Below are 14,083 nucleotides of genomic sequence, written 5' to 3'. Positions count from 1 at the left end.
ACATATTAATCAAACTGTCAAAAATTAAATACAAAGAAAGCATATTAAAAGCAGCAAGGGAAAAACAACAAATAACACACAAGGGAATCCCCATAAGGTTAACAGCTGATCTTTCAGCAGAAACTCTGCAAGCCAGAAGGGAATGGCAGGACATACTGAAAGTGATGAAGGAGAAAAACCTGCAACCAAGATTACTCTACCCAGCAAGGATCTCATTCAGATTTGATGGAGAAATTTAAAGCTTTACAGACAAGCAAAAGCTGAGAGAGTTCAGCACCACCAAACCAGCCTTACAACAAATGCTAAAGGAACTTCTCTAGACAAGAAACACAAGAGAAGGAAAAGACCTATAATAACGAACCCAAAACAATTTAGAAAATGGGAATAGGAACATACATATCGATAATTACCTTAAATGTAAATGGATTAAATGCTCCCACCAAAAGACACAGATTGGCTGAATGGATACAAAAACAAGACCCATATATATGCTGTCTACAAGAGACCCACTTCAGACCTAGAGACACATACAGACTGAAAGTGAGGGGATGGAAAAAGATATTCCATGCAAATGGAAACCAAAAGAAAGCTGGAGTAGCAATTCTCATATCAGACAAAATAGACTTTAAAATAAAGACTATTACAAGAGACAAAGAAGGACACTGCATAATGATCAAGGGTTCGATCCAAGAAGAAGATATAACAATTGTAAATATTTATGCACCCAACATAGGAGCACCTCAATACATAAGGCAAAAACGAACAGCCATAAAAGGGGAAATCGACAGTAACACATTCATAGTAGGGGACTTTAACACCCCACTTTCACCAATGGACAGATCATCCAAAATGAAAGTAAATAAGGAAACACAAGCTTTAAATGATACATTAAACAAGATGGACTTAATTGATATTTATAGGACATTCCATCCAAAAACAACAGAATACACATTTTTCTCTAGTGCTCATGGAACATTCTCCAGGATAGATCATAACTTGGGTCACAAATCAAGCCTTGGTAAATTTAAGAAAATTGAAATTGTATCAAGTATCTTTTCCGACCACAACGCCATGAGACTAGATATCAATTACAGGAAAAGATCTGTAAAAAATACAAACACATGGAGGCTAAACAATACACTACTTAATAACGAAGTGATCACTGAAGAAATCAAAGAGGAAATCAAAAAACACCTAGAAACAAATGACAATGGAGACACAACGACCCAAAACCTATGGATGCAGCAAAAGCAGTTCTAAGAGGGAAGTTTATAGCAATACAAGCTCACCTTAAGAAGCAGGAAACATCTCGAATAAACAACCTAACCTTGCACCTCAAGCAATTAGAGAAAGAAGAACAAAAAAACCCCAAAGTTAGCAGAAGGAAAGAAATCATAAAAATCAGATCAGAAATAAATGAAAAAGAAATGAAGGAAACAATAGCAAAGATCAATAAAACTAAAAGATGGTTCTTTGAGAAGATAAACAAAATAGATAAACCATTAGCCAGACTCATCAAGAAAAAAAGGGAGAAGACTCAAATCAATAGAATTAGAAATGAAAAAGGAGAAGTAACAAGTGACACTGCAGAAATAAAAAAGATCATGAGAGAATACTACAAGCAACTCTATGCCAATAAAATGGACAACCTGGAAGAAATGGACAAATTCTTAGAAATGCACAACCTGCCAAGACTGAATCAGGAAGAAATAGAAAATATGAACAGATCAATCACAAGCACTGAAATTGAAACTGTGACTAAAAATCCTCCAACAAACAAAAGCCCAGGACCAGTTGGCTTCACAGGTGAATTCTATCAAACATTTAGAGAAGAGCTAAAACCTATCCTTCTCAAACTCTTCCAAAATATAGCAGAGGGAGGAACACTCCCAAATTCCTTCTACGAGGCCACCATCACCTTGATACCAAAACCAGACAAGGATGTCACAAAGAAAAACTACAGGCCAATATCACTGATGAACATAGATGCAAAAGTCCTCAACAAAATACTAGCAAACAGAATCCAACAGCACATTAAAAGGATCATACACCATGATCAAGTGGTATTTATTCCAGGAGTGCAAGGATTCTTCAATATACGCAAATCTATCAATGTGATAAACCATATTAACAACTTGAAGGAGAAAAACCATATGATCATCTCAACAGATGCAGAGAAAGCTTTTGACAAAATTCAACACCCATTTATGATAAAAACCCTGCAGAAAGTAGGCATAGAGGGAACTTTCCTCAACATAATAAAGGCCATATATGACAAGCCCACAGCCAACATCATCCTCAATGGTGAAAAACTGAAAGCATTTCCACTAAGATCAGGAACAAGACAAGGCTGCCCACTCTCCCCACTCTTATTCCACATAGTTTTGGAAGTTTTAGCCACAGCAATCAGAGAAGAAAAGGAAATAAAAGGAATCCAAATCGGAAAAGAAGAAGTAAAGCTGTCACTGTTTGCAGATGACATGATACTATATGTAGAGAATCCTAAAGATGCTACCAGAAAACTACTAGAGCTAATCAATGAATTTGGTAAAGTAGCAGGATACAAAATTAATGCACAGAAATCTCTGGCATTCCTGTATACTAATGATGAAAAATTTGAAAGTGAAGTCAAGAAAACACCCCCATTTACCATTGCAACATAGAGAATAAAATACCTAGGAATAAACTTACCTAAGGAGATGAAAGACCTGTGTGCAGAAAATTATAAGACACTGATGAAAGAAATTAAAGATGATACAAATAGATGGAGAGATATACCATGTTCTTGGATTGGAAGAATCAACATTGTGAAAATGACTCTACTACCCAAAGCAACCTATAGATTCAGTGCAATCCCTATCAAACTACCACTGGCATTTTTCACAGAACTAGAACAAAAAATTTTCACAATTTGTATGGAAACACAAAAGACCCCGAATAGCCAAAGCAATCTTGAGAACGAAAAACGGAGCTGGAGGAATCAGGCTCCCTGACTTCAGACTATACTACAAAGCTACAGTAACAAGACAGTATGGTACTGGCACAAAAACAGAAAGACAGAACAATGGAACAGGATACAAAGCCCAGAGATAAACCCACGCACATATGGACACCTTATCTTTGATAAAGGTGGCAGGAATGTACAGTGGAGAAAGGACAGCCTCTTCAATAAGTGGTGCTGGGAAAACTGGACAGGTACACATAAAAGTATGAGATTAGATCACTCCCTAACACCATACACAAAAATAAGCTCAAAATGGATTAAAGACCTAAATGTAAGGCCAGAAACTATCAAACTCTTAGAGGAAAACATAGGCAGAACACTCTATGACATAAATCACAGCAAGATCCTTTTTGACCCACCTCCTAGACAAATGGAAATAAAAACAAAAATAAACAAATGGGACCTAATGAAACTTCAAAGCTTTTGCACAGCAAAGGAAACTGTAAACAAGACCAAAAGACAAGCCTCAGAATGGGAGAAAGTATTTGCAAATGAAGCAACTGACAAAGGATTAATTTCCAAAATTTACAAACAGCTCATGCAGCTCAATAACAAAAAAACAAACAACCCAATCCAAAAATGGGAAGAAGACCTAAATGGACAATTCTCCAAAAAGATATACAGACTGCCAACAAACACATGAAAGAATGCTCAACATCATTAATCATTAGAGAAATGCAAATCAAAACTACAATGAGATATCATCTCACACCAGTCAGAATGGCCATCATCAAAAAATCTAGAAACAATAAATGCTGGAGAGGGTGTGGAGAAAAGGGAACACTCTTGCACTGCTGGTGGGAATGTGAATTGGTTCAGCCACTATGGAGAACATTATGGAGGTTCCTTAAAAAACTACAAATAGAACTACCATATGACCCAGCAATCCCACTACTGGGCATATACCCTGAGTAAATCAAAATTCAAAAAGAGTCATGTACCAAAATATTCATTGCAGCTCTATTTACAATAGCCCGGAGATGGAAGCAACCTAAGTGCCCATCATCGGATGAATGGATAAAGAAGCACATATATACAATGGAATATTACTCAGCCATAAAAAGAAACGAAATTGAGCTATTTGTAATGAGGTGGATAGACCTAGAGTCTGTCATACAGAGTGAAGTAAGTCAGAAAGAGAAAGACAAATACCGTATGCTAACACATATGTATGGAATTTAAGAAAAAAAAATGTCATGAAGAACCTAGGAGTAAGACAGGAATAAAGACACAGACCTGCTAGAGAATGGACTTGAGGATATGGGGAGGGGGAAGGGTGAGCTGTGACAGGGCGAGAGAGAGGCATGGACATATATACACTAACAAACGTAAAGTAGATAGCTAGTGGGAAGCAGCCGCATGGCACAGGGATATCGGCTGGGTGCTTTGTGACAGCCTGGAGGGGTGGGATAGGGAGGGTGGGGGGGAGGGAGACGCAAGAGGGAAGAGATATGGGAACATATGTATATGTATAACTGATTCACTTTGTTATAAAGCAGAAACTAACACACCATTGTAAAGCAATTATACCCCAATAAAGATGTTAAAAAAAAAAGAATAAAATTACAAAAAGTGACATTAGCAACCATTCTAGAAGAAGCACACAGCCTCTGTAGAAATACAAGTAAATTCGCTCTTTTTCCTTAAAGGAGCATTCAAGTGCATTTTGTTCATTTTTACAGTAATGAAAGAGAGTGCCCTTCAGTCAATTTTCAGGACCTGGTACAAATTATTATATTTTCTCCCTTTAAATGTCAAGGGCAAAATGTGGAGGGCTCCCCCGCCACCCAGAGCCAAGCGCCTGGGCCAGCAGTGGGAGCTGAAGGATCCCCTGTGCTCAGAACACAGGGGCGCCCCGCGAGGCCCCGGGTCCGGGAGGCCCCGGGTCCGCGAGGCCCCGGGTGGGTCCGCGAGGCCCCGAATGAGTCCGTGAGGCCCCGGCCTAGCGCGCGCAGGACCTCGTGCCCAGAGGTTCCGACGCCCCACGAACCGTCCCACACCCCGATGCCAACGGTCGCCTCAGCGCCGTAAGCTTCGCGTCTACAGACTTCGGGGCCGCCCAGAAGCCAAAGCCCGTCGAAGGTCCGACCCCGCTGACCCACGAGCATGGGCAGCTACTTGAGCATGTACCTGGGCATGGCCAAGGCCATGTAGCCAGCCCACGCCCGGAAGCGCTGGTCCCCATGGTTCCCATGGACCGGGCCCGCCCGCAGCACCTGCCTCCCGATGGGCCGGGACGGGTGCCAAATCCTGTGCTACCGCCGCCGCCACCAGGATCACGGGCTCTGGTTCCGCAGCAGGCAGCCGCTCCCCGCCGCCCTGCGCAGCTGGAAGTACTACCCGGTCCGCGGGTCCTCGGTGCCCCAAGGCTGGAGGCGCCTTCCCAGCGGGCCGCCCCTCCGCACCTCCTCGGGGCTGGGGTTTTCTGGCCATGTAGCAACGGTTTCACGATGAGGTCCCAGTGGAACGCCCGCCTCTTCTGCCACACGCAGAGCCTGGTGGACATCCATACCGCCCCCGTTGAAAGCCTAAGCAGCTTGTCCACGTGTCCGCCCAGCCAGGAGTCCCCGGACCCCTGTGCCAAGGAGACCGCGCTGAGGGCCCTCAGCCGATGCGAGGAAGGACAAAGGCGGCTCGACGGGCCTCTCAGGTCTGAGATTCCCGAGCCCAGGCTGTCGGCCTTCCGGCCCGTGATGAGGAATGGAGTGGTCCCTGTCTTTGTGCCCAGGCCGGGGCCTCTGAGAAGAAGCATCTGCCCCGGGTGCAAGCGCCTCCGAGAAGAGGACACTGAGCCCTGGCCTGAGCCTTCCCTATCTGCCGCCCACCCTGCTGTGAGGCCCCCCACCCCCCACCCGCCCAGGGCACAGTCACATAGCCTCGCTGGAGAGATGGGGGCGGATCAGCACTCCTGGGCCTAGGCCTCCTGCAGCCTGACGTCCCCCTTGAGTCCTGAGAGCCAAGGCCACCTCCTCCTGACACTCAAACCCACATTTCTTTTACCCAGCTGACTCCTGCCCTACCCCTGCCTGAGTCATTGGCACAGACCGCCAGGCCAGCTCCCTCCACTCCAGCCAGGAGCTGCCAAGCCCCAGAGCCACCTCTCTTACCTGCAGAGCCCACCCCGAGGAAGCACTGCTGACGTCCAGGCCTGCACTCCCTCCTGCCCACCCACCCTTGCTGCCTTTGCCCCTGAGAAGACCCTTTTCGGAGGACCCTTCTCAGGAAGGCGTGCTTCTCCCCTATTGCCCACTTCATACGGTTTAAAGGTTGTTCTTATTTTAAATAATACTAAAATAGCTTTGTTATCCTAAAAAAAAAAAATAAAAGTTTCTGTTCAAGAATACATGTTTTTTAATACTTAAAAAAAAAAGAAAAAAAAAAGAAAAAGAATGTTAATGACAGGGCATTTGCCCTATTAAAAAATACTGTGAAGCTACATGAAATAAAAGTGTGGTGTTTGTACATGAATAGAAAAATGAAGGTAAAGAAATAGACTAACATATATGTGAAAATTTGTTTAACATGTGATAAAACTGATATTTTGTACCAACAAATATAGAATGGAGTATTTACCAAATATGATAGAAGTGGCTACTCACTTGGACAAAAAACAAAGTTATATCTTTATCTTAAACCTAAAACCCACTAATAACTTCAAAGTAGATTGTAGTTCTAAACAACAACAACAAAAACACTATAAAACTGTTAGAACAAAATATATTTAAAGATTTTGACAATCCTTATTTGAGTAACCCTTTCTCAAGTAAGGCAAGAAAACAAAAAGTCATAATGGAAATGATTCAGATTTGATTATATTTAGAGTGGAAAGTTTGTGCATGGCCAAAAGTAGCATAAACAATGTTAAAAAATGAGTGAAAGATTGGTTCAACATTTGCAAAGTATATGAGATAAAAGGTCAATATGGTAGCTATTTCGCAAAGACAGCCACAATGACTCCTCCCATCACTGAATACACACTCTTTTGCAATGTTATTTTGCTGGTCCTCCCATCAAGAGGAGTCTATTTCTGGTCCCCTAGAACGTGAGATGACCAAGTGGTATGTTTGGCCAGTAGAATGTGGCTGAAGTTGTCCAAGTTCATCAAGAGACCTTGCAATTTCTGATTTACTCTCTTGCTGCTCTGAGTCCACCATGTAAAGACATGTGGAATAACTTCCTTGAGGATGAAGAGAGAGCATAGGTGACAGCCAGCACCAACCATCAAACATATGAGTGAGGCCCTTTTATTTTTTTAACATCTTTATTGGAGTATAATTGCTTTACAATGGTGTGTTAGTTTCTGCTTTATAACAAAGTGAATCAGCTATACATATACATATATCCCCATATCTCCTTCCTCTTGCATCTCCCGCTCCCCTCCCTATCCCACCCCTCTAGGTGGTCACAAAGCACTGAGCTGATCTCCCTGTGCTATGTGGCTGCTTCCCACTAGCTATCTATTTTACATTTGGTAGTATATATAAGTCCATGCCACTCTCACTTCGTCCCAGCTTACCCTTCCCCCTCCCCTTGTCCTCAAGTGCATTCTCTATGTCTGTGTCTTTATTCCTGTCCTGCCCCTAGGTTTGTCAGAACCATTTTTTTTTAGATCCATCTATATGTGTTAGCATAAGGTATTTGTTTTTCTCTTTCTGATTTACTTCACTCTGTAGGACAGACTCTAGGTCCATCCACTTTACTACAAATAACTCAAGTTCATTCCTTTTTATGGCTGAGTAATATTCCATTGTATATATGTGCCACATCTTCTTTATCCATTCATCTGTCGATGGACACTTAGGTTGCTTCCATGTCCTGGCTATTGTAAATAGTGCTGCAATGAACATTGTGGTACATATCTCTTTTTGAGTTATGGTTTTCTCAGAGTATATGCCCAGTAGTGGGTTTGCTGGGTCATATGGTAGTTCTATTTTTAGTTTTTTAAGGAACCTCCATCCTGTTCTCCATAGTGGCTGTGTCAATTTACATTCCCACCAACAGTGCATGAGGATTCCGTTTTCTCCACACCCTCTCTAGCATTTATTGTTTGTAGATTTTTTGATGATGGCCATTCTGACTGGTGTGAGGTGATACCTCATTGTAGTTTTGATTTACATTTCTCTAATGATTAGTGGTGTTGAGCATCCTTTCATGTGTTTGTTGGCAATCTGTATGTCTTCTTTGGAGAAATGTCTATGTAGGTCTTCTGCCCATTTTTGGATTGGGTTGTTTGTTTTTTTTTTGATATTGAGCTGCATGAGCTGCTTGTAAATTTTGGAAATTAATCCTTTGTCAGTTGCTTCATTTGCAAATACTTTCTCCCATTCTGAGGATTGTCTTTTCGTCTTGTTTACAGTTTCCTTTGCTGTGCAAAAGATTTTAAGTTTCATTAGGTCCCATTTGTGTATTTTTGTTTTTATTTCCATTTCTCTAGGAGGTGGTTCAAAAAGGATCTTGCTGTGATTTATGTCGTAGAGTGTTCTGCCTATGTTTTCCTCTAAGAGTTTTATAGTGTCTGGAGTGAGGCCCTTTTAGACCATCTAGCCCACGTCAAGCCAACAGAAAGCTATAGCCACATGAATAATCCTAAGCAAGATCAGCAGAAGAACCACCCAGCTGAGCTCAGGGTAAACTGCTAACACACAAAGTCATGAGCAAATAAAATGTGATTGTTTTAAGACACTGTGCTTTGGGATGGTTTGTTATATAGCAATAGCTAAGTGGGACAGTTATTCATAATTTATAAAGAATACCTGAGATAAAAGCAGACAGCCTGCCTGGAAAATGGGCAAGGCAAGTCATGAAACGAGAAACACAATGGCTGTTGACTTGTATCAGAGCTGGAGGCATCTTGTTGATGAACTGGAACAAGAATTCCTGCCTCCCTGGGTCTGAATCCTGGCCCTGCCAACCTTGGTTGTGTGGCCTTGGGCAAGTTGCTCAAATCTCTCCAGGTCTCAATTTCATCATCTGTGAAATGGGTATATAAATACTATCTATCTCATAGGGTCATTGTAAGGAAACTCAGTAGCATTAAGTACAAATAAATGTTGCTTTTGTTTTTACTGTTATTAATATAGCTCAGATCAACTTGTGAGTCTGAAGCAGTGAGTACAAGATGCTGAGCAGTTTTGTTGAAGGCAAGTAGAGGGATGAAGGAGGAATGTACTGATAAAGATGGTAGTTAGGAATTAGAGAACAAAGACATTTAGTTACATTTCAGAGTTTGGTTTGCTTTAATGTTATTGTAAAAATGATCAATGTGATGATTTCTAACACTTCCTTAAATCTCATTGTTTTAATGAGTTCTAGCTTTACTATGTAAAATCTGTAGAAATTCATGCTTCTGAATCTGAGATTTAGTAGAGAGACACTCATTTGAATTTCAAGTAAAAGGGATACTATTATTATCATTATTCTTATCATTGCCTGTGGTTCTATATTTTGGGATATTCTGTCTTCCAGACTGCTTTTTTTAATAAATATATATATTTGTTTTCTTACTATTATCAATTAAAGACATATGAAAGAACTAAGCTGAGTATCTGATCAACATGACACCAGAGGAGATAAGATTTCATTCAAAAGTGAAAAAAGTTGATTTTTCTGTGCATTTTTATACAGCTGTTGCTGACCACTGTAAAGTTTCTTATTAGCTGTTTTAAAATACTGAAAACAGTACAAAGACTAACATCATTATTTATTATTTTTATGAGCCACAGAACCACTAGAAATAGTGTGTTCAAAGCATTTTACTACCACCTCATAACAGTATACCTAAGAGTACAGAGACAGTCACTTACAGAGTCAAAAAACATATCTCCTACTACGTTGAAACTACCAAAAAAATCATGTTAGATCATGTTTATATATGTGTGTTTATGTATGTATATATAATTTAGATAGATAGATATGCTCATATTTGACACAATAAGACTGTCAAGATGTGTTTGAAAATGTAAATTGTTAGGGACTTCCCTGGTGGTGCAGTGGTTAGAATCCGCCTGCCAACACAGGGGACACGGGTTTGAGGCCTGGTCCGGGAAGATCCCACATGCCACCCAGCAACTAAGCCCGGGCGCCACAACTACTGAGGCTGCGTTCTCGAGCCTGCGAGCCACAACTACTAAAGTCCGCTCACCTAGAGCTCGTGCACCACAACAAGAGAAGCCACCACAAATGAGAAGCCCCCGCTCGCCGCAACTAGAGAAAGCCCGAGTACAGCAACAAAGACCCAATACAGCCAAAAATAAAAATAAATAAATAAATAAACCGCCAAAACCTAAGCCCTGAAAAAAAAAAAAGAAAGAAAGAAAATGTAAATTCTTAAAAGACTTTTTCTCTTTTGTAGCCAGCAGGATGACTTGCTCAAGAACTTAGAATACAAATATTCTTCAAAGATTTTTAAACTTATAAAATAACAACAACAAATTAAGCAGCTTCTGGCTCTGCAGCTGTGGGCAAGTTACCCAACCTCAGTTTTTTCATTTGAAACAGGGATAACGATAATGCCTAATTCACGAGATTTTTGTGAGGATTTAAAAAGAAAATATATGAAAAGTGCTAAGAACAGTGTCTGACACATAAAAGGCACTTGACAAATCTTAGCTACTATTGTTATTCTTACTGTTGGGTGCCCTTGATATGCCAGATCTCTAATAAAGGTGCATTCTCTTTTAAATGTTCCCAAATATACTACAATTTGGGAAAAGAAAGCTACCATTGTGTATTTCTGACTCCAACCTCATATTTCAGAATATTCTAAACAGAGATAACAACACAAATAATGTAATATAAGGATTGATGAACTTTCCGGTTACAAAGAATGATTTTAGCAGCTTAAGATAACCCAGAGGCAGCAAACTTAAGTTTAAATGTAGTTAGTTAAGATAGGTTATGACTTCCCTGGTGGCGCAGTGGTTAAGAATCCACCTGCCAATGCAGGGGACACGGGTTCAATCCCTGGTCCGGGAAAATCCCACATGTCGCGGAGCAACTAAGCCCGGGTGCCACAACTACTGAGCCTGTGCTCTCGAGCCCGTGGGCCACAACTACTGAGCCTGAGCACCACAACTACTGAAGCCCATGCGCCTAGAGCCCATGCTCCACAAGAGAAGCCACCACGATGAGCAGCCTGCGCACCGCAACAAAGACCCAATGAAGCGGAAAAAAAAAAAAAAGGTTAAACATGACCGGTAAACAGAAAGAATATGGCATCCACAATTTTGTTTTCAAATACACCTGCTACTAGCTAATTCACATCCTGGGCCCTGAAAAAGATAAACTAATAAATGTCTTTTGCAGATCTCCTCACTTGAAGGAATATATTCTCTCCATTTGAATCATAATACCTTTGGAGCGTCAGAGGGCCAAAGAAATAACTTCAGTCAGGAAGAATATAAAACTTTTATAATAACAAATTACAAAAGAGAGTAAAATTATGAACTAAACTGTTAAACTCATCATTCTGCCTGAATAAGTTCATTGAGTGGACAGAATAACCAAACACGATTACAAAACAAGCTGGAAGCTGATGGATTAGCAGCTACTTGGGACCCAAGATACTCCTAGGAGCGTTACTCTTTCTAAATCCCCCATTTCTTCTGCCCTCTTGGGACAGTTCTTCAGCCACACGCTCTTTTGAGAATTTAATCCACTTCCCCTTTGCAGTTGCCACTTCCACCAGCTGCTTCTCTCATCATCTTACCAGTCAAACAGAAAAGGCCAAGCCTAGGTTATTCTAATGAGAGCAAACACCTCATAAAGGAATCTGCCGAATTTACTTTTCCATAGAACATCATTTTTACAGCTTTTCATGAGTCCACGAGAAAAGAAAGCGTCATGTATAAAATGTGACTTCCAGAAATCTCGGAGATATTAGGAATTGTTCTTACAGTGTTAGAGTGTGTCGGTGTACCACCATCTACAGAATGGGGTGTCTTCAATTTCCCCAAAGGAATCCCGTCAGGCTGTCACTGTACCTGTTTGCCCACAGGAGAAGAGAAGAGGGTCTCATAAAGTTAGGACATTTTCGGAAATGTTCCCAATTTAAAAGAACTTTAGGCTCTGGGGTGCATACTTTTTCATTCCTGGTTTTGCATTTGTGTGTAAGGATCACCTTGCTTTAGTGTATATAACATCCTGGCAGAGAGAAAACATGGTGTAACTAATCAAGAGTTTGGAATGTGTAAACCTTGCAAGTTTCTTAACCTCTGTACCTCAGTTTTTGCATCTATCAGGGGAGGATATTAACAGCATAGTACATCATTAAATCGGTTAAGTTCTGTAAAGCACTTAAAACTAGCACATGGTAAGCACTGTGGAAGTGTTTAAGTGAATTCCTTCTCTCTACAACAGTAGGGTTTTCAGGCAACAAATTACATAAAGATGTGAGAAATGAACTAATAGGGGCAATGGTCTTAAAGCCCTTTGGGAACAATGAATAATGCTTATCTAGACATAAAGAGTTTTAGAGGGGCTTGTTTGAGGAGGAGATTTTAGGAGAGAATTCCCGCTGCTTCCTGGGAAAATCCCTGCTGACTTCTACCCATGCCCCAAGTTGACAGTTGTCACACGTCTGACAGAGCCAAGGAAAGGCGCTTCTTCCCAAGACAACGGCAGGAAATCCCTACCTGGACAATCCTTTATTTGGAAACCAGAGAATTCCTCTTGTGTCTGACGCCCACTACCCGCTCCCCAGTTGCGACCCCCTCCCCTGCCTTGGAGCTGCACAGACCATCAGAATTCCATTCCTAAGGAGACCTTCAACAGGGGCAGAACGCTGTAAGAAGTCTTTGCTGTAAGTTTAAAAGCCCCAGGTAACGCCGGGCCAAAGTACAACCGGTGGCTTGACTCCACGCCCTCCGCCTGGCTGGGGAGGTATAAGGGAGGCATGGGGACCACGTGGGCGAACAGGGGATGTCTGGCCATTCTCTTCGGGGAAATTATTTGCTGACCGTTGCGTAGCTTTGTGAGGGGGCAGATTCACTGGGGTTCTTCCTCCCAAACCCAGTTTGGGGATTTATCCTAAAGTCTCCTTCCGCTCCCCCCTCCTCCCAGAGTAACGTTACTCGGTCTCTAAAGGGTAACGAAAGAGTGGCAGCACCCCAAAGCAAACACAGACATACTCCACACTTCCTCCGCCCATCTCAAGCTAGCACCCTCAGGTACCTGGTGACAGACGACCTGGAGGAGCGTGCCTGCCAGACCTCCAAAGCGGTCCAGCCTCCAGGCACGTACCCCGCTCCGCCTCAGCCGGAGATCTGTGGCCCCGGCAAAACTGCTGCCAAAACAGATGCGCTTCGGTGGGGCGGGGACCCGCCTCCTCGCTACCATCAGGTGCTAGCTAGGTCAGCTCCCCGCCACCCGACTCCCCGCTGCCACGCGCGCCCCTCTCCGGCAGCGCACTCACCTGCAGCTGCGTCCGGCTGGCGTTGGCCGCGGTCTGCCCGTCGGCGGCTCCCGAACCGCGCAGCACCGTGATGTGCAGCGTGAGCAGCAGCAGCCCCAGCAGCAGCAGCAGCTCGGCCGCCAGGCGTACCATCCTCCTGAGGCGCGCGGCTTTAGGACCCGGCGCGGCGGGCGGCGGCGGCGGGGGAGGAGGAGTCGGAGCCCGGGAGCCCGGCGGCGCAGCTCCCGCCTCGGCCCCCGCCGGGGCCCCGCTCCCCGAGCCCGCGGGGCTGGCCCTGGGCGCGCCGGGGCGCGCCGGGCCGGGGGAGCAGGAGCCGCCGCCGCCGCCGCACCACGGCGGAGCCACGGCGGGGCCGGGGGCGTCCAAGCTGGCTGCGGAGCAAACCCCGGCGCTCCCCGGCGGCGGCGGCGGCGGCGGCGGCGGCGGTGGGGACGACGGGCCGCCAGGGGCCCGGGCCGGGCCGGGGACCACCCTGCGGGCAGGGGGCAGCGGGGGCGACGGCGGGGCGGGCGCAGCCGAGCCCCCGAGCGCACATGGGCGCCCCAGATGTGGCCGCGGCGCCGCAGCTGGAGCGGGAGCGGCCGCCAGAGGAGCGCGGGGAGGAGGAGGAGGAGGAGAAGGAGGAGGAGGAGAAGGAGGAGGAGGAGGGCTTCAGTGGCGGCCCAGAG

General features: G+C 44.0%; 1 protein-coding gene across 1 annotated transcript in view; it reads right to left on the bottom strand.

The window, feature by feature from the left end:
* ISM1 (isthmin 1) overlaps positions 1 to 13,547 on the bottom strand; it is an 86,530-nt gene extending 72,983 nt beyond the window's left edge. Inside the window, exon 1 of the mRNA XM_060124267.1 lies at positions 13,416 to 13,547. Within this exon, the coding sequence (XP_059980250.1) occupies positions 13,416 to 13,547 (132 nt within the window). The remainder of the gene's footprint in view (positions 1 to 13,415) is intronic.
* Positions 13,548 to 14,083: the final 536 nt, after the last annotated feature.

Source organism: Lagenorhynchus albirostris, chromosome 15 (genome assembly GCF_949774975.1).
Source record: "Lagenorhynchus albirostris chromosome 15, mLagAlb1.1, whole genome shotgun sequence".
In the NCBI taxonomy this organism is placed as follows: domain Eukaryota; kingdom Metazoa; phylum Chordata; class Mammalia; order Artiodactyla; family Delphinidae; genus Lagenorhynchus; species Lagenorhynchus albirostris.
This window is presented reverse-complemented; position numbering and strand designations above follow the sequence as displayed.